This window comes from Protomyctophum parallelum, assembly GCF_964188405.1.
Source record: "Protomyctophum parallelum genome assembly, chromosome: 22".
Classification (NCBI taxonomy): domain Eukaryota; kingdom Metazoa; phylum Chordata; class Actinopteri; order Myctophiformes; family Myctophidae; genus Protomyctophum; species Protomyctophum parallelum.
The window spans coordinates 31135548-31161161 of record NC_139714.1 but is presented as its reverse complement, the minus strand read 5'-3'; the positions used below and the strand labels follow the sequence as shown (position 1 = coordinate 31161161).

Sequence of the window (25614 nt, the reverse complement as noted above, 5' to 3'; positions counted from 1 at the left end):
TTTATTGATTTTTTTTAAGGGATAGAAAGTAGGCTGACAGGAAACGGGAGAGAGATGGGGGGATGACATGCGGTAAAGGCCGTGTCGGGTCCGGGAGTCGAACCCGCGGCACACCGCGACTGGATCACCAGTCCGGTGCCCAGACCGTTACGCTACGGCCTGGGCCAATCAGGCACAATTTGCTATTTTATTTGACTGATTATGTATATAGTATACTCTATGACTAGCTCTAAATGATGACGTACGACATATGGTCATTTATGTAACCTGGTCCCAGCAAACCAGGCACAAATTTGCTGTTTTATTTGCATACGCATCAAGTGGCGGGTTGGCTGGCACGGTGCACACAGACCGGGCGAAATTATTACTTGCGCGCTCTGCTTGCGCAAAGTAAATACAGTTCTATCGAGTGTCCCGGATCCCTTTTTAGTTTCTCAAAGAAAAATAAATCATCGATAGCTGATGAAAACAAATGTTGTGATTAATACGGATGAGTGACGGCTTCCGATGGTGACGTATATGTCGATCAGTGTCGGGTGGATTAACCCATTCTGGGCGGGCACCCATTTTGGTGTTGGCATCATGTTATGCTTTAGCTATTGAAAAATAGCAGATCTACAAGCTCATATCGCGCCACTCGGTGGCGCGATATGAGCTTGTAGATCTGCTATTTTTGAAAAAAATCGAAGAACGACTGACATTTTTAGAATATGATCTCAGGTCAGAATGGGTTCGTCAGACCAGCGTGTGTCCAGTGGAAACCTCGTATGAATCTGATCTCAGGTCAGAATGGATTAAAGGAAATGCCTCTATGTATATGTAATTTGTGAGTTGATTAGCGGTATACTCTGGTTACTTTGCGTATGTCCCGTTTGATGCGTCTGTATCGTAGCAGCATAATGACGTCAGGGTATAACTGGTACAACTAGCTCTCAATGATGACATTCTGACCTGAGATCAGATTCCTACGAGGTTTCCGCCGGACACACACTGGTCTGATGAACCCATTCTGACCTGAGATCAGATTGTAGAAATGTCAGTCGTTCTTCGATTCTTTCAAAAATAGCAGACCTACAAGCTCGTATCGCGCCACTCGGTGGCGCGATATGAGCTTGTAGATCTGCTATTTCTAAATAGCTAAAGCACGACATGATGCTAACACAAAAATGGGTGCCCGCCCAGAATGGGTTAAAGGACCCAATGCCAGGGTGTAATTGGTTTTCGATGGTGACGTAATGACGATATGTTTTAGTGTCGGGAGGATTAAAGGTAATGCCCCTATATGTATACATGTATGTAATCTGACACCACTGCCATATCAAGCACAAGTAGTCATTACGTCATACGCTGGCATGGCGCATACACATCAAACGGCAACATACGCATCGAAGCACCGGACGAAAACTATTACTTGCGGGCTCTGCTTGCGCAAGTAAATATGATATAAGACAAAATCTTAATAACGGAAGGCATAGAAGTAGAACCGGTATAAGAAGCACTGAAGGCGAGAAGCGACCTCGCCCTAAAGGGCTGAGAACACCCATATTTGGACCCCTTTTTTCTCTTCATCTTTTTTTCAGTTAGGGCCCAGTTAGGACCCAGGTAGGGCCGGGCCTCAATTTTCAGGCCTGTTGAGAACTCTAGTTTTCGACGGCTGCCGGGCGTGGCTGCGCTAATGACATTGGGGCGGGCCCGTCTAGAGTTTGAATGGACAGGTATCAGTCAAAAGGGAGACATCGATGAGGGTGGACGGGTGGGGAAGGATCAACATATGGAATGTCAGAACAGATCAGCTCCATATATGGAGATCTAAGGGTTTGATGAGGTCAGATCAACATGGTGTCCGTGAGGCCAGATGTAGAGTTGCTAGCCGGCTCCATGCAGATCTAGGTGATGATCCAGTCGTCTCCATGTATGTCTATCCAGGGTTTGATGAGGTCAGTGTTGTGATCTTCTTATATGGAGCGTGTCTCGAGGTGTGACGGATTGACTGTCATGAGGCGTGACTGACTGACAGACATGAAATGCAGGTTTTTATAGTAAACTACGACAAACGGACACACACACACAGAGTCAACTACTTCTGTACAGTATATAATAGTTTGCATAAAATGTGTTTAATAATGAATAATTAAATTAAATTAGCTATGTGTGAGAATAAGAGATTCTCTGCATCCCATTGCTGCCTGGCATTAGTTATTAATTGAGGAGCTACTGTTACTGTGCCAGTTTCACTCTTCAGCATGTCAGTGAAACAGTGTTCCACTGTTCAGTGCTTCAGTGTTGTTGCGGTCACACCAGAATTGGCAGGGCAAAATTAACTTTAACAGGTTCTGGTATAAACAAGGTGGGACCAGATTTGCTTAGAGGGGATGTGTCACGGTCCGTGACATGTTATGTTTTCTTGTGTACCTTTTATTTTGTAGTATTGTTTTGTGCCATCCTGTCTTCCCCTGTAGTTCTGTACCTGCCTTGTCTATAACCTGTGTTGTGATTAGTCTTTGTTTTCCACCTGTGTCCTCTTAGTCCCCCAGCCAATCCCTGTCTTGATTTTGAGTTTTGTTCACCTGTGTCTAGTTATCCCATGTCTATAAGTATGCCCTTGTGTTTTCAGTTCGTAAATTGTTGTCAGTGTATTCTAGCTCCTCGTGGTTCCTTGTATATTTCCTAGTCCCAGTGTTTTTCCTTGCTCCTAGTTATCCCTAGTTTCCTCGTGTTTCCTGTGTTTTGTTCCTGTACCTGGTTTCTGGTTAATAAACCACCGTGCACTCGACCTGCCTTGTGTCTGCCTCATCCTCTGCCATTGTCCTGCGCTTGGGTCCTACACACCTCTGACTCTGATCGTGACAGGATGAGCCTGAGGAGTGACTAACATCAACTTGTTGGCTAGAAGTATCAGCACGCTGTAGTCAAAACCAAACACAACAAGGAAATACCCTGAAATGTCAATAAGTGCTTCCTACATTTCTTGTTCCCCCCCCCCCCCCTCTTTTCTTCCCAGTGTTTGCATAGTCCCTTTCACTGCCAAACCCAACTGTTGGTCTTGGGGATGGTGTCTCCTCCGATACACATGAATCACCTGACAAGGCTGACAGTGAGGAGCTTCACCAGCAGAGCATGTGGAGGAACACACCATCCCTAGTTGTATTATAGGCTGCTGAATAAGGCAGATCAACATGTAGGAGTCACAAGTGTAGCGGTAGAGAACACCCTAGTACCCATGGCTTCCACCCATGAATGAATCAATCGATTTTATTCTATACCAGTAAGACGACCTGATGATGGCAGACTCCTGGGCGAGTGCATGGGGGGGGGGGGGGTAGTCAGATCAACATATTTAATTAATTCTGTACTGGCCATATATGGAGCGTGTCTCGAGTGTACAGGGTTTGATGAGGTCTGATCAACATATGGAATGTCAGAACAGGAAGGAACGGGTGGGGCATGACCATATGGAGGCGTGCCATTATATATTGACATTCCCTTATAAGGAAGGGCCCCTGGCGATGTCGCAACTACATACATGCCCATATATAGAGATCCCTGATGATGTCACGTGATGTCATGAGGCATGACCATATATGGAGGCGTCGGGTGACTAACAAGAGGGACGGACTGACGGGAAATGCGCGTTTTCATAGTAAATGCGACATGTGGTCGCAATAATGGAAATTACATTTTGCCAAACAAGCCGAGCTTAGCGCACAGGCTTTAGGGGCCGCGGCCCGGGGCAGGCACCAAAAGCCTTTAAAGGAAAGGAAAATTGTATACAAATACTTTGACAGTGGCTACGTTTACATGAGCAGTTAAATCCCCTTTTCATTCCGAATAGAATTTCAATCCTATTAAACGTTGTTATGTAAACACCTACAAAAACGTACATCCGAATGAAAACGCTCGATGCGATCTAAAAACCATCCCGATGTCACTGGCCGGATTACTCCGATGTTCAATGCGATTGAAAGAAAATTGGACTCATGTATACACTAATTCGGATGTAAGTTCATTCTGGTCTTTCTGAGCATGCTCCAAGGCGCTCATATCCAAGGCGCGCCGAGGAGTTTGCACATAGAGCGCGTTATTTCGTTCCTTTTTTCAGATCCGAAATCCACAAAAAAACGTGGAGCAGCAGCAGATGACGATAACCCTGATCTGTGTGTATGTGTGTGTGTGTGTGTGTGTGTTCAACGGTCTCTCTCTCTCTCTCTCAAAAATAACGAGTGACCCGATACAATAATAATCAGTGTGTTGCGTGCCCTGGCCGTGCTGTAGATAATAAAGTACAAATAAAAATGAGATGATCACCTTCCCAGCGGAGAAGCGGAGCCGCAGCGGGTGGGGGAAAAAAAGACGGTAAACATATTTGCCCGCCCTATCCAACCAGCAGCCTCAAAGCTACTGCGGAATGAAATGATGGGATTTCAAAGTATCGTCTATTCGTCTGTAATATGTTTGTAATGTTGAGACAGTCACAATGAATGAACTGCCTATATTTTATGTGTCCAACAGATGGCGTAGTTTCACGTGAATTAACATGTATCATGTCTTCTATCACTTCTCCATATAAACACTCATTCGGAATGACCATTTCCCATGTAAACTCGCGGCAAAAAACATTACATCAGATGTATTTTATTCTGAAGTATTTATTCGGAATGATCACCCTTCATGTAAACGTAGCCACTGAAAGGAAGTGTGTCGTCTAGCCAGAAGTGCAATACAGTAATGCAGTAATGAGAGAATAAATGACCGGACTATTGCAGGTAACGGCACCTCAGTATTGTCTGGGGGCTCTTCTTCAAATAGCACTAAATCTGTGCCGAAATGCGTTGCCCAGCATCCCTCGCCCTACTAATGACACAAAGATTTCCAGCTGCAAATTAATAAGAAAGTTATTTATACTATCTTCATCTTGTACCATAGTGTTGTGCGGCGGAAATATAGCCGATCTACAAGTGCAGAATGCATCGCGATGCGGTGTGTTATGAATTTGTAGATAGGCTTTTTTTTCCTATATTTGAACAGCAATGTACATTATTTAACATTTGCGCCTTTAACCCATTCTGAACGGGCACCCATTTTGGTGTCAGCATCATGTTATGCTTTAGCTATTGAAAAATAGCAGATCTACAAGCTCATATCGCGCCACCGAGTGGCGCGATACGAGCTTGTAGGTCTGCTATTTTTTTTAAATCGAAGAACGACTGACATTTGTTAGAATCTGATCTCAGGTCAGAATGGGTTCATCAGACCAGTGTGTCCAGTGGAAAACCTCGTATGAATCTGATCTCAGGTCAGAATGGGTTTTAACACCCAACATGGGGATGCCATCTGCAGATTGGAACACTGAAGAGTGTTTACAGTGCTACAGAATCTAACTAACCAGTCTCACAGGGTGTTTGAGACCTCCCATGTGACCTTGGATCAACCAGTGAGGTTTAGGCCTGACTCCTTGGTCCAACCCCCCCCACCCCCCACCTGCTATGTTGTCCTATCGTAAATAATTTCACCTCTCTCTTGACGGCCAATCAAAACACAGTGGGTTGAAAGAGGCTGTTCACTAGGGTGGTCGGTGCACGCACGCACGCACGCACACGCACACACACACACACACACACACACACACACACACACACACACACGTGCACAACTGCACACATTCATAGTGGAAGCACATGCTTGTTGCAACAAGAGCTCACCTTGGCACAAAAGCTTTTGATTTGTGTGTGCAGAGAGACTGTCAGCGGAGAGGAAACACTTCCTCCTACTGGCCACTTGGTGTCATTGAGAGAGAGAGAGAGAGAGAGAGAGAGAGAGAGAGAGAGAGAGAGAGAGAGAGAGAGAGACTTTCCACAGGAACTTTCCCTGGAATTCTGAAATGTTGTTTTATTTGGCATTAAGGTCATACAGTTAGGGGTAATTGCCAATAGACCAATTATTTGTTTACAAACATTGGGACTGGGCGCACGCCGCACAGGTGACTGTTTCATGTAATCCATGGGTTTTCAACAGGTGGTCCGTGGACCACTGGTGGTCCGTGAAGGTGTTGCATGTGGTCCCTGACCATGCATTTAGTAATGTAGGAAAGTGAAGATTCGTATTTGAATTTATTGTATTGGGTTAGAGAAAGTTGAGAAACAATGCAGTAAATGATCTGGTGACAAATGATGACGCATCGATGTTGTCAGTTACTGGGAAGTCGGATGTCAAGAACTTCCACAGAAAAGGGAGGTAGAATCTCAAGGGAAACCATACCGGATTGCCTGGTTGAGTCACCATTACAAGGAACTGTGCCCATAATCAATCGCAAGTGTCTGCTTACTCATAGAATAAGTTACAATGAATGGACTGGTTAAGTAATCAATTGGAAGGTGTGGGGTTGCCATGGCAATCAATTGGCTGAGGGCAGAGGCTGGAAATTGCACAGGTGAGGGGACTTGGGCTCATTAGGTCCACTGGCAGAACCTGACCAGAGCCTTTTGTGGTGTTTCTGGACAACGGTGTCGGCGGGGCAAACGGTTCTCGAGTTACGTGGATTACAACCGTAGACACGGACAGACAGACAGACAGACAGACAGACAGACAGTTAGATATGACAGTACTGTATGTGCCATGCATGCATGTTTGTGCTGTTGAGCTCAGTGCAGTTCCAACAGCCACAGCCAGAGGGCACCTCAACACAGACAATACTGAGCACAGCAGAAAGAGAAGGGAGAGGAAGGGAAAGCTCTGCCATGAGTTGAGTAGAGTACAGTCTGTGGTTGAGAGGAGAGGGAGAGAACAGGAGAGAGAGAGGTGGGGAAGGAGAGAGAGAGAGAGAGAGAGAGAGAGAGAGAGACTAGCACCTAAAGGAGACATTTGAGCCACTCGTGTGAATCTCTCTCTCTCTCTCTCTGTGTCTTGCCCACTCCTTGGGCATCGTGCCCAGGGAGAGGCTGCCTGATCTGGGTAGCAAATCCAAGACACAGCCTGGAGGAGAGGAGGGTAGGAATCCGTAGGAGAGAGAGAGAGAGAGAGAGAGAAGAGAGGTCAGCGAGACACCTCTCTGGAGACTGTGTGTGTGTGTGTGTGTGTGTGTGTGTGTGTGTGTGTGTGTGTGTGTGTGTGTGTGTGTGTGTGTGTGTGTGTGTGTGTGTGTGTGTGTGTGTGTGTGTGTGTGTGTGTGTGTGTGTGTGTGTGTGTGTGTGTGTGTGTGTGTGTGTGTGTGTGTGTGTGTGTGTGTGTGCGCGTGCGAGCAGGAGCAGTTCCAGTAAATGCAAAGAAGGAAAAGTACAGGGAAGGAAAGGTGAGTAGGACACGAAGGAAGGAAGGAGAGAAGGGGAGGAATGACGGAAGAAAAGAGAGTGGTGTTGGAAACGCAGGAGGCTCTGTGCACGCGTGTGCGTGCGTGCGTGTGAGAGTGACTGTGCGTGTGTGGTATGTGTGTGTCTCAGTGAGATGCAGTGAGCATGACGGAGAATGACAGGTTGATTTATGGTTGGACTATAAAGAAAGGGAGAGAGAGGGGGGGAGAGAGAGAGAGAGAGAGAGAGAGAGAGAGAGAGAGAGAGAGAGAGAGAGCTGAGTGAGGATGGAAAGATGGAAAGAGATGGATGGAGGACAGAGGAAGAGGAGGGAGGGAGGGATGAAGCAGCGTTCTGCATACAGGAAGATAGGAGAAACGACAAGGGAAGAAGAGAAAGATAACTAACAAAGACTAATATCTATAATAGTCATAACTAAGTAATGAAGACATACCTATAGTGGCTAATTACTCAACCCTGCTCACACCCACATCTCTCGTTCTGCATCTCAGATACACAGATTTCGATCCCTTCTATCGTTTTGAGGGGGACTGTGGAGGACGTACGGACCATGTGATTCTCAACATTTTGAATTTCAACGACCCCCAGTTTGATATGCACCAGGCCACGGATCCCCATTTCATATATTGTTTATTTTTTAAATATCTCGGGCCCCAGTCTACTCTGTAAAGTCCATACTGTTAACATAATACACATTGTCATTCTGACCTTGAGCTTGATCGTGACCTTGGCCCCTTTGACCCAATCACCCAAACGAAATTGTCTCTTCAAGGTGGCCTACTGATCATATCCCACAAATTCATGACATATCCCATATCCCTTCTTGAGTTATTTAATCCACAGATAAATTACAATATAATAATAATAATAATGCCTACTGTCTATCCCTCCATAAAAAATATAAAATAAAGGCGAAAGCCACAAAAACATTTAAAGACAATCTAATAGGCCTAATAATAATAATAATGTTTGAATTTTTTTTTTATGTTTAGTACTTTTACTTTGTTACTGTAAGTGTGATTGTTATATAAGTATATTTTGATGCCAATCATTTTGTACTTTTACTTAAAGTCAAATGTTTTACACCGGTCTGGGTTGGGTGCAGTCACACTGAACCCATTCTGCCTACGTGCGGGCGGGTTCTGGCAACGCTTTTCAATGGGCGTTTAGTTTTTTAGTTTTTGTCTCTCTGTTCCCATTGAAAAGCAAAAGAAATCAAGATATGAAGCCAAGTTTCCTGAGGAGGGACGTCTGAAGCCCGTCCCGAACAGATGATGCGGTACAACCAGATACATACACTAATCCGAGAGGATGGCCTTGGAGTTCCAGACAACTTCTTTGGCCTTTAAAAATGAATATTTCGCTTTTCTTGCCCTTAAAGGAGAATTCCATGCTAGAATGCTTTCTTAGTTCTTACCTTTCTTTGTAGTTGTTACGTCCCCACCAAAGAGGTCCAGGTGTTTTTTTGTGCAAAAACTCCTTATTGGCTATTTTCCCTACCATAAACCCTCAATGAATTGCATTGCATTGAATGGGAATTGAATGGGGCTATGGGGTGTTATGCTAGTTTGCTTATTTCCATCGAAATAAGTAGTAAAGTGTGCCGCTTGGGATATTATTTACATTATGAAGAGAGGATATATACAAAGATATATATTATAATTTTGAGCGATGGAAATAAGCGAATTAGCACAACACCCCATAGCCCCATTCAATTCCCATTCAATTCAATGCAATTCATTGAGGGCTTATGGTAGGGGAAATAGCCAATAAGGAGCTTTTGCACAAAATAACACCTGGACCTCTTTGGTGGGGACGTAACAACTACAAAGAAAGGTAAGAAAGCCTTTTAGTATGGAATTCTCCTTTAAATGCATCACGTCTCATACCTGTCTGTATGTACGTCTCCCCACCGCAGGGCTTTCTGTGTTATCCTTTTAACAATCTCTGTTAACAGTACCTCTGTACAATCTGCAAACTCTTAACAGAGTTGTCAGAGTATTCAATCAATCAAGCAATAAATCAATCACGTGTTGTGAGCTTGTAGATCTGTTATAGATTCAGGTGTATGGCTGGCCAGCATGTCCTGACTCTGTATGTCCGTGTGTGTTACTGTATGTACTGTCCTTTGTTGTCTCCACCAGCCAAAGGAATGGGGAGAGTTTGTTTTGCACTCCGTCCGTCCGTGTGTCCGTACGGAGTTACCAGCTAATCTCCGGCACCGTTAAAACCCAGTCGATGCCAGACTTTGCACACACACTCCCTGGATGCCAACGATGAACCTCTGCCCCAAATTGTCCAGAACGGCCTGTTATAGCGCCACCATGAGGCAGCTTTTCACCATTTTTACCTATAACTGCACTGATCTGCGTGAAACGTTGCATGCACACTCCCTAGTAGAGGCCAAGGACAAACCTTTGACCTGCCTTTTTTTAGCGCCACCAGCAGGCCGACTTTTGTAAAACACATTTTTTTATATTACTCCTCCAGATTTTGTCTCAAAAATCCTGCATATCGTTACACAGTATCTCTATAGTCATGTGGTTAAGACAGATCTGTCAGATATTTCATATTCCATCCTAATTGGCTAACCTTTCAAAGTTTGCAGGATTGGCCCGTTTTGAACAAAAAGCCTCAAATCATGAACACAGCGTGCAAATGAAATCTTTCATGCACTTTCCTACTAGGCTGAGGAATATTTCCCACCCTTTTCACATTGGCCTGTTATAGCGCCACTAGCCTGACCTAAGCAGAGACATTTCTGGTCTAGAGGGGCGGGTCGCGCCTCAGAAATGCGCGCACCCTGATTGGATCTCATCGATCTGTCCGTCACCCCCGGCCCCTCCTCTCCCCCCTAGTGCAGCGCTACGTCACATCATTTAGAGCGACGCCCACCCGGAAGGGTTGACTCCCACTTTTAGACTGGTTCAGCCCACGGCTTTTTCCAGGCTTTCATCTTTCGCGCAGACGAAATGAAAGCCTGGGTATCGAGGCTATAGCGCCACCAACCAGGAGGCCACAGCCTGACCTGGCCTGGTGGAGACCTGTGCCCAGAGGGGCACTTTTTCTACTTTTGACATTGATATTCCATATCCCATAATATGTGTGTCTTTGGTCAACATCAGTAATTCTTCAAATGGCTTCGTAACTAAAATGTACTATTTACTTACTCTCTCTCTCCAGGCAGTACAGTCTACAAGTCTGACCTTTCTTTGAACTATGTGATGCGTGCGTGCGTGCGTACGTGCACTCGTGCGTGCATGCGCGTGCGTGTGTACATGTTGGTGTGTAAGAGGGTCGTGACCTCTCACCTTTGATCCCTGGTCAACTTCAAACTTTTCTCTGTCCATCTGTTTGTCTGTCTGGTAATTAACTTCTATCTAAATCTAAAGTCAGCATTCCTCACTGCAGCGCACGCACGCACGCACGCACGCACGCACACACACACACACACACACACACACACACACACACACACTCTCTCCCTCTTTCTGGTCGAAGGCCGGATGTAAGGGTCATTAAAGCTGTGTGTGTGTGTGTGTGTGTGTGTGTGTGTGTGTGTGTGCATTGCAACATTCGTCCTCCTCAGTCAAAGAAGGAAATACCAAATTACTGAGGGCCTCTCTCTCTCTCTCTCCCCCCTTTTCTCCCTGCCAGTCTATATGTCGGTCTCTCCCCATTTCTCCCTTTGCCTGCCTGTCAGGCTTCCCATGTTAGCTCCCAGGTATGACCCCCACAGTGCACGCTAGTTGGGCTACTAGTTATGAAGCACACACGCATGCATGCACTTCCCTGTGTATTTTTGGTTTCTTCCTGAGAGCCTTTGATACAAAAGGCCCATTCGAAATACATTACAATCATCACAATATCATCAACCCTCCCCAGAACGAAAATACATCGCGTGGAGGGACGTATCCTCAGTGATGTATCCCAAGGTCATCGGGGTTTCGGGTCTGGCGAACATCATACCCCTCACTCGGGTGACCAGTTCCCGACTTACGTCCCAGTAGCTACCCTCGATCAGACCAGGGCCACACAATCTGTTAGATCCACTCCGGAACTACTCTGCCGGGACTGGGAGGCACAATTCTGGCATGTGGAGGGACTAGGCTCTGTGAGTTGAATCCTGTCCGGGCTCCTCCTACGTCTCACCAGGTCCACTCCTGCTCTCACCAGAAAAACATATCAAAGAAAATAAGAAATGAATTAATTGCATTTACTTGTAGTTTGTTTGTAGTTTGTATAGCTTATGTAGTAGGCCTGCTTGTTATCAGACTATTTTACCAAAACAAATTAACTAAAAACTGGCAGGATGAGATTTACTGCAATTTAATGTGAGTTGTTGTTGAACTTCTTTGAGCATAGGTGTAATTTTGAGGTGACAACTGACAATCATCAAAGTAGCCTATTGGTGGTTGTGTTTTAATGTCATGATATTATGGGGAGAAGTAGATTAAAGGGTAAGACCACTTTTTTGGAGGTTTGGGTTGTTTTCTTACCTTATTATGGTCAAACTAGTCCAGTCCAGGAGTTATTTCGCTCCATTGTGCAGTTTTATAGAAAACTTTATAAAAAAATACCAGCCCAATGACTTACATTGTAGCGGGGAAACAGCTCTCAAAGTCACTCTTTTAGAACATGAACGAAAGCAACAACAGCTGATTCTGACAGTTTATGACATCAGGAAAACTCATGCGGTTTTATTTTCGTGTTTTAACGTATATTTATAAAGGTACTATTTTGTTTGGAGAGACACTGAAGCTGCAATGCGGTCTTCCGTTTCCGGTTTCATTTGTAAACAAGGAAGCACGCTGGCTGTGTTGTACGCTGAGAGCACCCAATCCATCTGCAGTCGAGCAGTACCCGACACAGACACCCACGGCAAGCAGTCATAAGTTTGTAGGTTTACGATACTTTTAGAACGGAGGATGAAGTGCGCTGTTCCAGGTTGTTGCAGTTAGAGTTGGACCAATCGGATCGTAGTACCGCGTCACGTGAACACAGAAGTGATTCGGTTGGCGTAAGCATACCTACCAGATCTTCTTTCTACACAAATTAGTCAAAACAAGACAACGTTGACATTTTTTATTAAAAATAAAGTTTTCCTGATGTCATAAACTGTCAGAATCAGCTTTTGTTGCGTTCGTTCATGTGCTAAAAGAGTGACTTTGAGAGCTGTTTCCCCGCTACAATGTAAGTCAATGGGCTCATTGGGCTGGTATTTGTATAAAGTTATTTTCTATAAAACTGCACAATGGAGCGAATTAACTCCTGGACTGGACTAGTTTGACCATAATAAGGTAGGAAAACAACCCAAACCTCCAAAAAAGTGGTCTTACCCATTCTGACCGGGCACCCATTTTGGTGTCGGCATCATGTGCTTTAGCTATTGAAAAATAGCAAATCTACAAGCTCATATCGCGCCACCGAGTGGCGCGATACGAGCTTGTAGGTCTGCTATTTTTGAAAAATCGAAGAGCGACTGACATTTCTAGAATCTGATCTCAGGTCAGAATGGGTTAATCAGACCAGTGTGTGTCCAGTGGAAACCTCGTATGAATCTGATCTCGGGTCAGAATGGGTTAAACACATAGGCTAGGTAAAGTAGTTTACTCACTTTGGCCTTGAACACCGGGATCAGACTGTACCAGACGATAATACGTCTATAAGAGAGATTCTGCTGTACCCAAAACAATGAATATCAGGCCTAAGCTTCGGCTTCTTGACTCTTATATGCTGCGGATCTCCCTCCTTCTCCTACACGTTTGCTGCTTTGTCGCCTACGCACGTCGAGTGTGAGGAAGTCTTCTCTTCAATAGATCATATAAGGCAAAAATATGATGAGCCAAAAATTGAAGGTGAAGGCAAACAACAACAACATAAGATTCAATAGTATTATTAGTGTACGTTATGTGAAGTCGAATCGGCACAATTTGAATATAAATGGAAGTATATACAAATGTGACAGAATTGTCATTTATATTCAGATAGTTGTGTATATAGCACATTGAAAAAAGTATTCTCACTGCAGGCAAGAACCGTATAATATCTGGATACAGATACAGGCAAGAATGTGTTGGGATTTAACCCATTCTGAACGGGCACCCATTTTGGTGTCAGCATCATGTTATGCTTTAGCTATTGAAAAATAGCAGACCTACAAGCTCATATCGCGCCACCGAGTGGCGCGATACGAGCTTGTAGGTCTGCTATTTTTGAAAAATTTAAGAGCAACTGCCATTTCTAGAATCTGATCTCAGGTCAGAATGGGTTAATCAGACCAGTGTGTGTCCCAGTGGAAACCTCGTATGAATCTGATCTCAGGTCAGAATAATAATAATTGAGGCCACGGTGGCCCTGATTAATTATTTCCCTCAAAATCATTGTTTTTGTTTGATGGCCTTCCTGCACTGGGCGTGAAATTGACAACCGACCGCGGTGTGAATGATCGGTGCCCTCAGTCTATGCCACATTAGACCAGGTGATAGCAGGAACATTGCACTGCAGATGAATACAATATCACAGTTGAGCTCGTTTTCACTGACACTGTCATTCTGTTCCTGAAGGGTACAGTAGGAACTAGGGATGCACCGATCCGATACTCGTATCGGAGATCGGCGCCGATCCAGGCTAAAATTCTAGATGGGGTATCGGATCGGTGGCCGATCCATTATCCGATCCGATCCGATCCGATAATTATGTGTAATTACAGTATGAAAACAACTCTACCTCCTCTGTGACACAGCAGTGTAGTATTGACAGTATAACATGTGGAATGCAGCCAGGCTAGCCTGCGCACACATTAACCTGGTCTAATTGTTGCACAGTTATTTAATAAATAATTCAGTGCATTTATATCTGTGTTTGTTACATTTTGTTTTACAAAGTTGGGAAAGTAATGTTTAAGTCAAGCCTTGATGTTGCCTTACACAAAATAATGATCCCAGACTCCACACAGTGAGGCATACAGCTTAATAGGTTATTACGTTTCTTTGTGGGGGGTATCGGATCGGTACTCTGTATCGGCAGATACTGGACCCCCATGTATCGAAATCGGTATCGAATGCCAAAACGCCGGATCGGTGCATCCCTAGTAGGAACCTCAGGAAGGGACAGCCTACTCTCAGAATCTGACCAGAGTATAGTTTGAGACCGCTGCCGCTCCTCAAACGGACAGGCTGACAAACACATTTCAAAGATGTCTGACAGGGGGAGATGATGGGGACAGACGGGGACATGGCGGCGTGAAATTGACAACCGACCGCGGTGTGAATGATCGGTGCCCTCAGTCTATGCCACATTAGACCAGGTGATAGCAGGAACATTGCACTGCAGATGAATACAATATCACAGTTGAGCTGAGAAAGAGTAAATAATGACTTTGAGCAGTGGCGTGCACAGACATTTAGAGGGGCAGGTGCTCAAGTGAAAAAAAAGGGCACCTTGTGCAGCGCATTTTGGGGCGGGAAGTCGGGAACCCATTTTGGTGCTTTAGCTATTGAAAAATAGCAGATCTACAAGCTCATAGCGCGCCACCGAGTGGCGCGCTACGAGCTTGTAGGTCTGTTATTTTTCTTTAATCGAAGAACCACTGACGTAGAAACATAGCTTTAGATTGTGGGGGCCTAAATAATATAGTAGAAGCGTTTTTTTATAAAGATTTGATCAATGTCACCGCATGGTCCACACACTACACATTAAGAAGAAAAAAAAAACTTTTTTTTTTCTTTTTTTTTTTTTTTCAAGAGCAAAATTGCCAAAAAGTGTCTATCTGTGCACGCCACTGACTTTGAGGTGTTCCATGTGTCGTAGCAGTGTTTTTTCTTACATGCTGAAATGCCACCTGATTAAGCCTACCCATCACGCTTGATCCTCACTTCATGAATGCCTGGTCTAAGCAATGGTTTAGAGACCCATTTGTGGCTTTTTTGATTGATTGAATACTTTATTAATAGTTCCATTAAGGTCACGCAACTGTTTTTTAAATCAAATTAAACAATTCATTTTATTAAAATGAATTGTTTAACAAAAACATTAAGAAATTCCATGAATGTATTTAGATTTTAGAGAGGGGCAGGGATAGACCAAATTAATCTTTATGGTCTTGAGCTGAAATGTTTGATGGCTCTAAAGCTTCACCACTTTAGGGGTGAGGCTGAAATGCAAACATGACCTCACTACAGGAACCAGGTCAAGAACGCTGTAGTTCCACATGACCTCACTACAGGAACCAGGTCAAGAACGCTGTAGTTCCACATGACCTCACTACAGGAAGCAGGTCAAGAACGCTGTAGTTCCACATGACCTCACTACAGGAACCGAACCAGGTCAAGAACGCTGTAGTTCCTCACTACAGGAACCAGGTCAAGAACGCTGTAGTTCCACATGACCTCACTACAGGAACCAGGTCAAGAACGCTGTAGTTCCACATGACCTCACTACAGGAACCAGGTCAAGAACGCTGTAGTTCCTCACTACAGGAACCAGGTCAAGAACGCTGTAGTTCCTGGAACTTTGTGTGTGTGTGTGTGTGTGTGTGTGTGTGTGTGTGTGTGTGTGTGTGTGTGTGTGCGTGACTGTGTGTGTTAGGGTTAGGTCTGTCTGGAAGGATCAATATTAACAGATCGCGCACACACGCATGCACACACACACACACGCGCACGCACGCACGCACATAATTCCATTATGTTTGATACATTTTCTTATTCTAATTGATTTAAGCTGAAAACGATATGTTTAATGGTGTTTTTTAGCATTGTTACATTTATGGGGCATGCCGTTACAATTACTTCCATATGCGCAACGAATGTAACACTGGAACAGCGTCCACTTTCGGTTTAATAACTCCCGACCTGTTTCATCAATTGAAAGACTTGAAGTGGTTTATGGTAGCAGACAAGTGTAGGTCCTTTGCCCAAAGATATTACACATCGCTGAGTAAAAGAGTAAAAATATTACATATCGCTGAGTAAAAGAGTGAATAGTGAAAATATTACATATCGCTGAGTAAAAGAGTGAATAGTGCAAAACGTTACAATCGTGCAGGTTCTCCCTTACAATGGATGGTCATTGGTCATAGCAAATTGTGAGGTGTTTGATAGTAGGGCTGCAAAGTATCGATTATTTTCTTAGTATTCTATTGATTACTTTTATTAATTATATATCAACAAATCAACAAGTGTTATTTCATACTTCTTCCAACAGTGTCATGCAAAATTGTGAAATTAGTCGCTGGGCAAATATCGCCTGATCACTGATGTTCAATATTTTTGAATGGTTTTGCTTAAGGTTTTGATTACGGTTATTAATCATTACATATTTAATTTTAATAATCAGTTTTATAATCAGTTGAATCGATTAGTTTGATTATCTGTTGCACCCTATAATGTGTATTTACTGTGCATTTATATTGTGTGCATAATTATGTTTGTGTCTTGTGCCATGTGCAAAACATACAAGCTGCCTCTGCACACATACGCTCTTTCATTCTCTACATTCATGTGTTTTATATATTACTTCAAGACCAATTAGTGGATTGTGTGTGTGTGTGTGTGTGCACGCTTTAACATGTCTAGCTGAATTTTAACAGCTTACAGTCAAACAGTGACTCACAGATTCCTTTCTTTCATTCTCTCTCCCTCTCTCTCTCTCTCTCTGTCTTACGCTCTTTCTCATACACACACACACGCACACACACGCACACACACACACACACACACACACACACACACAGTCACACACACACACTGTCTCTTTCTATTTTTGTAATTCTAGCTCTCATCCATCTCTTCTGCCTTTTGTCTGCTCTTTATTCCTCAGCGTTATCTTTCAATCTCAATCCCTATTTCCTCTTTTCCCCTTCTATCTCCCTCTCTTTCTCTCTCTCTCTTCCTCACACACACACACACACACACACACACACACATCCCTAGGGCTTCAGAACATCAAAGGGACCTCGGTGACACCTCAGAGAAAGAAGGTGAAAGAGATACAGTAGGAGCTCATTTTATACAGCCTGTTCAAGGCAGGAATGTTGCGCCATCATTCCGCATCGCTGTTGCATCTATATAGGTATAGCTCTCCACCGCACTGATGTAGGCGGCGGTAGGCGTCGCAAAGCGCCTGTTGCTTGTCGAATGGGCTGTGTGGACCCTGTTGGGCTGAATGGGCGGTGTGGACCCTGTCGTGTCAGGTCGTAAGTTGTAGGGAAGCCGACCAAACATGCTCAGTCGGCTAGAGGCTACCGACACCTACTGCCCACTGGTAGCACGCACTGCCCACTGGTAGCCGCAGGGTGGTGAAGAGGGTGGAGAGGGGTGGTTAACCCATTCTGACCTGAGATCAGATTCATACGAGGTTTCCGCCGGACACACACTGGTCTGATGAACCCATTCTGACCTGAGATCAGATTCTAAAAAATGTCCGTCGCTCTTCGATTTTTCAAAAAATAGCAGACCTACAAGCTCGTATCGCGCTACTCGGTGGCGCGATACGAGCTTGTAGATCTGCTATTTTTAAATAGCTAAAGCATAAAGCTGAATCGGTCTGAATCGGTCCAAGCTGAGGACTGCAGGCTCCTACAGACCGGTGCTGAGGACTAATGCCACCTCCTGATGTGGAGAGTTATTTGATCTGATTTCTTCTGCCGCTTATGCACACAACAATGTGTCGTCGGCCGACAGTTTGCAATAGTTTGTGCGGTGTGCTGACCAGAACTTTTCAGTTTGTGCGGTGTGGTGGTGACCAGAACTTTTCAGTTTGTGCGGTGTGGTGATGATGGTGACCAGAACTTTTGGACACGTGAAAATCTGACATCCTTCCGACGTCGGACTGCCAGTCTGTTGTAGTCTGAAGTAGTTCGGTGAAGAACCACCTTAAAGAGACACGGACTGGGGGGCATTTTCGTGCCGCCATTGGGACGGCAGTGGAGTCACAGAGCTGAATCGACTGTGTAAAAGGTGTGACGTCTTAAGGTCGGTGCACCTTTCTGCCTCAAACTACTCCCTGCTTCTCAATGTTTTTGCGGCCGTGTGTCCATCCACGTGTCTGTGTGAGGGTCTGTGAGAAGCTAATCTCCAGCTTTTTCTGAATATGAACCCGGCATGGCAGAGGCCTGCACCAAGGAGCACACTTTTTTAATATTTCTGATGGCACAAACACAACCCAGTATTTTCAATGGAGATTACAAAGCTATTATTTAGCTATGTCAGTCCTGAACTTAAAGGGACAACAACATATTTAAATCAACAACCCTTAATGAACAGGCCTGGAGGTCTAAATAAACTGTGTGTGTGTGTGTGTGTGTGTGTGTGTGTGTTTGTGTGCATGCGTGCGTGCGTGCGTGGCTGCGTGCGTGCATGTGTTAGAAATAGGAGAGACAGAGAGAGAGAGGGAGAGATTGAATGGAGCTTCTGTGACTGCGGTCTGCTACGTCAGTCCATTTAGTGTTTTGTGAAATAAATAAATGTATAGGCTATTGTACATGTAAAGAATCTACCATCAACAGTACTGCTAACGTTACACTAGATTGTAAGGTTGTATTTTTTAGATGTCATGTCTCTCATAGCACACACAGGTGTGGCTTTGTTTGGTTCTGTGTTAGAAAGCAAAGCCACCGTTAATGATGGATGTTTGTTGGTATTTCTGATAGAGACAGAGCCTCATTACACAGAGACTCTAGAGTACACAGCGATTGTCCCCTGCACAAGAACGTAGTACACAAAGACATTATGAATTAACCACTTCAGCCCTATAATAGATCTATGAATGAGCAGAATCTCTGCATGCGTGAGTCCTTCGTGCATATTGAGAACTGTCCGGATAATCAACATCAAACTTGCCCAAATACAGTATGGTCAGATCGACAGTTGGGATCTCCATATATGGGTATAAAATTGAGAGACAGATATTATCATAAAGGGACACACACACAGACAGATACAGAGATCTCCATAATATGTAGCCTACTTAAAAGGGACACAGACAGCCCTTCGCGCGTCTCGAGAACCATTTGACTGATCGACACTTGCTTTGTCAATGTAAACACATGTTTCCCATGCCAATAAAGCCCCTTTGAACTGAGACAGAGTTTATTTGTCAGTTCATTTGACAGTAACATATAGTTGTTAATACATCTGGTGCATTGTTGTTAAGAACCTAGTTTCCCCTTAAATTGTGAACTATGCCTTTAATGAGTAATAATACATGCGACACATTGGCAAGCTTGTAGATCTGCTATTTTCTGCCAACGTTGGATGCTGGGGTTTATCTAATCACACTAAACGATTTAGTCAGTATCAAAACATCCATTAGAATTCACATCCATTACATTATTTTATCAGAAAATACACACAATTATTGAATTACCGTAATTTCTGGAATATAAGCCGCACCTGAATATAAGCCGCACCAGCCAAATTTAGGGAAAATACCGTATACAAGCCGCACCGGACTATAAGCCGCACCGGACTATAAGCCGCAGCTACGTTAGCTCAGAGCCTGAAATGGTTCTGCGTTAGCTGTAAAAATCCATAGATTAGCCGCACCGTTGTATAAGCCGCAGGGTTCAAATCATGGGTAAAAAGCCGCGGCTTATAGTCCGGAAATTACGGTAATCAAAAAAGTTGAGGAAAAACTAAGAACCCAACTAGGTGCTCAACTGAGATTTGAATGAATGATGCTCCTCTAGGATCAACAGGAATAATAAGAAAGAAGAAAAAACTACAGAGAGGATGTAAAATTGAAAGAACTTCATTGTATTACAGAGATTAAAAAAACATGCACTGGACTGGTTGGTCTTCATCAGGGCAGAGAGAGAGTCCGGTTGAAACATGTTGGCATTATCTCTGAAATACATTAAGGGCATAATGGTATGTAACTTTGTCCTGTGTTTGATGTAACAAATACACTTTTCTTTAATAATAATTTCCCTCTATACCAGCAGTTAAATAAAGTTAGGTTAAATAAAATTACGTTTTAAGTTCATATCATGTATTTAATATTCACGAAGTTAAAAGTTTACTTGATGACTTACTTAGTACTTACTTGTACTCCATACTTGACCAAGTATGGATACAAAATATTGATCAGTGGTCTTTTTAGAACAGAAGTTCCCAACCACTGGTGTTTGTGCCTGTGCTGGTACGCGGGACATGTCCCACTGGCACGCGAGAAGGGAATCCCAACTTTTCCCCGACCGTGAATCTATAATCGTGCGTCACCAGGATAAATAACATGGTCAATGACAATGATATAACATTATGTTGTGATAATATAGCAGCGGGTAGGCTACTTGAGGCCAAACATGCCTTTTATGAACTGTCAGCCCGGTCCATGGTAATAGAAAGGTTGGGAACCCCTGGTCTAGAACTCTCCAAAAAACAGGAAAGAATGTGGTAACAGTAAGTTTCTATTTTTAACCCCTGACCCAAAGTCATCAGTCAAATGCCCAAACCCACAGAACCATGTGCAAACAAAAGCAGTCAACAAGCGCTGATGTTCATTACATAAATATCTTTAATTGTTTTTTATTTTTATTTAAACCGTAAGAATATAAAACGTTTAATTTTGGGATTCTGCATTTTCTTCTCCTTTTTTTTTTTTTTTTCTTCATACAAAGTCATAATACAGCAAACAGCAGATCACATGTGATTTCATTTTTAGCAGGTCATTTGATTTCGAAGAGGAACTCAAGGAGATAATGAACTCAAGTGTTATTTCCAGTATGTCTAGATGGAGGGCGTTATTTTCAGACAGACAGGCAGAGAGGAAAGAGACTGATATCATCTGTCTTTCTGAAAGGGTGCAGGTAGTCCATAAAACATGTCAAACAACCTCCATTTGATCAATCAATCTATAAAGAGCACACCTGTATAAAGATCACTTCAATTTGAAGCACGATACCTCATTAACACACACACACACACACACACACACACACACACACACACACACACACACACAAACTGTCTTTTCAACAAAGTATTTGTTCAAATCAAACGCGCACTGACCCAATAGAAGCAGAACCCATCCCTACACCCATCGATATGACAGAAACAGAAAGATATGTTTAAAATTAAGTGAAAAGAAGTAGCATCCATGATTCAACATGGTTCCTCCTAGTTTATTAGAAACAAAATAAAAAACTCTTTCCATTTCCTTGTGAAACTCCTCTTCCTCTCTCTCCCTCGCACAGGATTTCAGAGAGGGAATTAACAATGATAGTTAGCTAAGCTTTGTAGCCTTGTTTCCATTCTCTAGCTAGCCTCAGGAAAAGTGACAGATGGAGGAAGAGAATGACAGAGAGACGGGGAAAACATTTCATTTTCCTGTTTGTCTCTGTACTGTGACTATGAATCCAATATAATTAAAATGTGCTTCATTAACAACACAGAAAACAAACCAAAGCAATGTTGCCAAAACAGATACAGTGTCACAATTTAAGCAATATATTTAAAACTTTCCATTTGTCTCCAGATCTATTTGTCGTCTATTTGTCATTCCCGCTCAGTCACTGGGTGACATGTTCCCATTGGCATACAGTAAAATCCTCTGTTTATTTAACTCTAGGAGTGTAAACAAATTGACCATGCATTTGGCTCCATTTGTACATTCTCAGAGGTAAATCCACCACTGAGTGAGTATTTTACTGTAAATGTCAAAAACTAAAAGTCAGCATAATGATGTGTTATCGTACAACAAATTAATAAAACAGATACAAAATTAAAACCAGGTGATCAGACACATCTGTTAAAAGGAGAACATGGCCACATATGACTGTGTTCCATGTCTTTGACCATTGTACACAAATAATCGAAAACAAACAGTGTTAAATTTCACCATAAAGTAACATGTAATGTCTATTGTCTATCTTATAGTGATATAATAGTTTGGTGAAGCCAAACCTCAATGATGGCTGCAGGGGCTCTTAACCACTTAATCCCCTATTCAAAGATTTTAAAAATAAATAGCCGATCTAAAAGCTCACAACACGTGGCATTGTGACCTTGTAGATCTGCCACTTTTTTAATTTAGTTTATGACATGCCAAAAATAGGGATGCCAGGATTAAAGTGGTTAACTCACCAACAAACAAACATGTTTACTCTCTTTTTGTTTTTAAATATATAAAATAAAATAAACATCCCCGGCGCCCACTCAAAAAGCCCCACTTCTCTCCTCCTCTCTGTCCTCATCCTCTCCTTCCTCTCCCTCTGTGTTCTGTCCCCCTCCACAAACCCCCTGCCCTGACCTCTTCTTCATCACCTGACCTTCTCACTGCTCTCTGTCATCTGCCACAGACCCAGGTTGAGCACTTTAAGACAGGGGAGCTGTGTGATGCGCTCGAGGCCCCTCTTTGTTATTTTGGTACATCCGTACAGGTCGATGCCCGCCAGCTGGGTCAGGTGGTCGGCGATGAGCTCCAGGCCCTTGTCCGTGATGCGGACGCACTGTCCGATGTTGAGGGTCCGCAGCTCGTGCATCTGCCGCACCATGCGGTTGATGCCGTCGTCGGAGATGTGACACGAGCACAGTGACAGCGACTTGAGCTTGTAGAGGCCCTGGGCGATGTAGGCCAGCGTCTGGTCGCCGATCTTGTCGCAGAACGACACGTCGAGCCCGGACAGCCGCAGCGTGCCCATGGCGAGGTGCATGGCGCCCGTGTCGCTGATGTTGTCACAGGAGCGCAGGTTGAGGCTGCGGAGGGACGTCATGTGTGACAGGTGGATCATCCCCGCGTCGGAGATGCCTCCGCAGAAGCTCAGGTTGAGCACGTGGAGGCGTCCCAGGCCCCTGCTGATGTGCTTGAGGGACAGGTCGGTGAGCTTCTGGCAGTCCTGCAGGGTCAGCTGCTCCAGGTTCAGGCAGCCCTCGGCCGCGCTGCGGGTCATCCCCGACAGGTGTCCGATCCCCACGTCCGACACGTGGCGGCAGGAGCGCAGGTTGAGGCTCTTGAGGCCGTGGAGGCCCCAGGCGATCAGCAGCAGGCCCGTGTTGGTGATGTTGCTGCAGCCGCCCAGCTCCAGGACCTCCAGGTTCTTCAGGTACTGGGCGATGCGCCCCAGGCTGGAGTCGGTGATCTGCTTGCACAGGCTGAGGTTGAGCGCCCGCAGGGACGGGATGTCCTGGACGAACGCGTGGCCCAGGCCGTTGTCCGTCAGGTTGTAGCAGCCGGACAGGTTGAGGGACTCCATGTCGGGCATCCCCTGGATGACGTAGCTGAGGCTGCGACGCAGGGACAGGATCTGGAGCCGCCGGATGCCCCGGGCCTGCAGGCTGGGGAACAGAGAGGGGTTGGAGCGCCGGAGGTGGAGCTTGGCCTCGACCCCCCGCCACACCGACTTGTGATACGAGGCGTCCCGCCACGCCGCGCACACCTGGGCCACGCGACCTTTGTCCCGCACGTCCAGATAGCTGAAAACCATGGCCAGAATCTCCGGGAAGAGGCACAAGATGTGCGTCTCCATTGTCCTTTAAAACCCAGGCATATAAGCAAGGGATGGAGCCTGTACGCACGCCACGGGAAATGGGGGGGGACCCCAAAAGATGAGGTATAAACCCCCTCCTGTTTGAAAAGAAAAGTAACAGCAGTCCAGTTTATCCACAGCAGGCCAAACAAACAGTATTTTTATCCCGTTTCCGTTTCTTCCTCCCTAGTATTAGGTATTTCTCACATCTCTTAACTGTGAGGGATCGATCCAACTCTTACAAACCCACGTGATCCGGCCTGATTGCGCAGTAGGATTCAGACTCAAAAAGAGGGAAAGAACAGAGCCCCCCCACTCCCACCTCCTCCCCAAAAAGAAAAGAACCCCTGTTCGTTTCTTTCCCAGTCCCTCGGTCTCTCTCCAGTCTCCACCAAAAACGCACAGAGGAGTGTGGACAGTGGGAGAGAGAGAGAGAGAGAGAGGGAGAGAGAGAGAGAAAGCGGGGGAGGAGAGGGACGAAGGAAGGAAGGGGAAGGAAGCGTTGGTCCTCCTACCTCCTCTCTCTCTCTCTCTCTCTCTCTCTCCTTCTTTCTCTCTCTCTCTCTCTTTCTCTCTCTTTCAGACGACGGCCCCTTGTCTTCTCTCCACAAAAAACTCCTCGTCCTGAAGGGGGTCCAGGCGCTCGTCCATTCTCCACATAAATAATAACAACAATGATAGCATGTAATAATAGCGTCGTGTGCGCCTTTTCCAATCAGACGGGGCAAACGGTGCAAATCCGAATCCAGCTCCCTCTCCTTTTCCCCTCTCTCTCTCTCTCTCTCTCTCTCTCTATCGGATGAAAACGAGAGCGAGGTTTAGGGTTTGGAGTCTCGCAGCCTTTGTCTGCTCTTTTCAAACCGACTTGGCAGGGTTCGAACCACTGCGCGTCGGCGGGGGTCAACGTAGCGACCGTTGTTCGTTTTCTCTCCAAAAAGCGCTAGTGCAATCGTAACATTTGGTCATTTGCAGCGTCAAAGCCACGTTGTGAATATGTTTCCCCCGTTTCGGTGGATTTATCAAACTAGGGTGCAGTTAAGAGGGCCGTGGGTGTAGATGGCGGACCCCGCGGTGTGCCGCACATAATGGTTTGGTCCGCCTCAGCTGGAGCGCTGCGAACAGTTTCCCTTGGAAACCAACTTCTTCAGAATTCACTTCAGTATGAGGCCTTAACCCTTCACACACACACACACACACACACACACACACACACACACACACACACACACACACACACACACACACACACCAATTTTGTCCCCAACTTTACTTTCAAATCGATTCAAAGGAGCTTTGTTGGCATGAGAAAACTTATTACATTGCCAAAGCAAGTGTCAAAATACAATAAAAACTGTTGAAAATGGGGAAAGTATATACAGTTGGAGGGGGTCAGCATTTTGTAAACAGATATGTCACATTGCATGTTATACAGGGTCACTGTCACTGAGTGATCTAGGATTAGATATGTTCCTTGGCCTGCTGTAAGCCTATACTCATATAGTGTAGCCTAGGCCTACTCCTCATCTAATTAGTGACGGAAGAGGTAGGCTACTCACATTGTTTTATTAAAAGTATCAATAGCCTACCACAATGTAGAAATACTCTGTATTTACCAAAAGTAAAAGTATAGGCTACTCATTTCAAGTTTTCAAAATGCCTATACAAATCTTTAGAAGAGAAAGCTGAAGTGTAGACTAGTGGTTAATTTATGTTATTTAACTAAAAACCCCAAAAAGTATAGTTAGGCCTACTTTCCAGTTCCACCACTGCTCCTGATGAACTTTTAACACACTGTGCCGTTTCACCTGTGTGTGTGTGTGTGTGTGTGTGTGTGTGTGTGTGTGT

The 25614-nt window shown here is 44.6% G+C and overlaps 2 protein-coding genes across 3 annotated transcripts in view; one reads left to right on the top strand and one right to left on the bottom strand.

Moving 5' to 3' along the window:
* The window catches only part of wnt5b (wingless-type MMTV integration site family, member 5b), a 55118-nt gene that overhangs the window by 8685 nt on the left and 20819 nt on the right, over positions 1–25614 (top strand). The window lies entirely within an intron of this gene.
* LOC310853724 (F-box/LRR-repeat protein 14) lies at positions 20806–24609 on the bottom strand. The gene has a single exon (XM_083758134.1). It carries the CDS (start codon positions 23767–23769, stop codon positions 22564–22566), a length of 1206 nt encoding a protein of 401 aa, XP_083614260.1. The 5' UTR covers positions 23770–24609; the 3' UTR covers positions 20806–22563.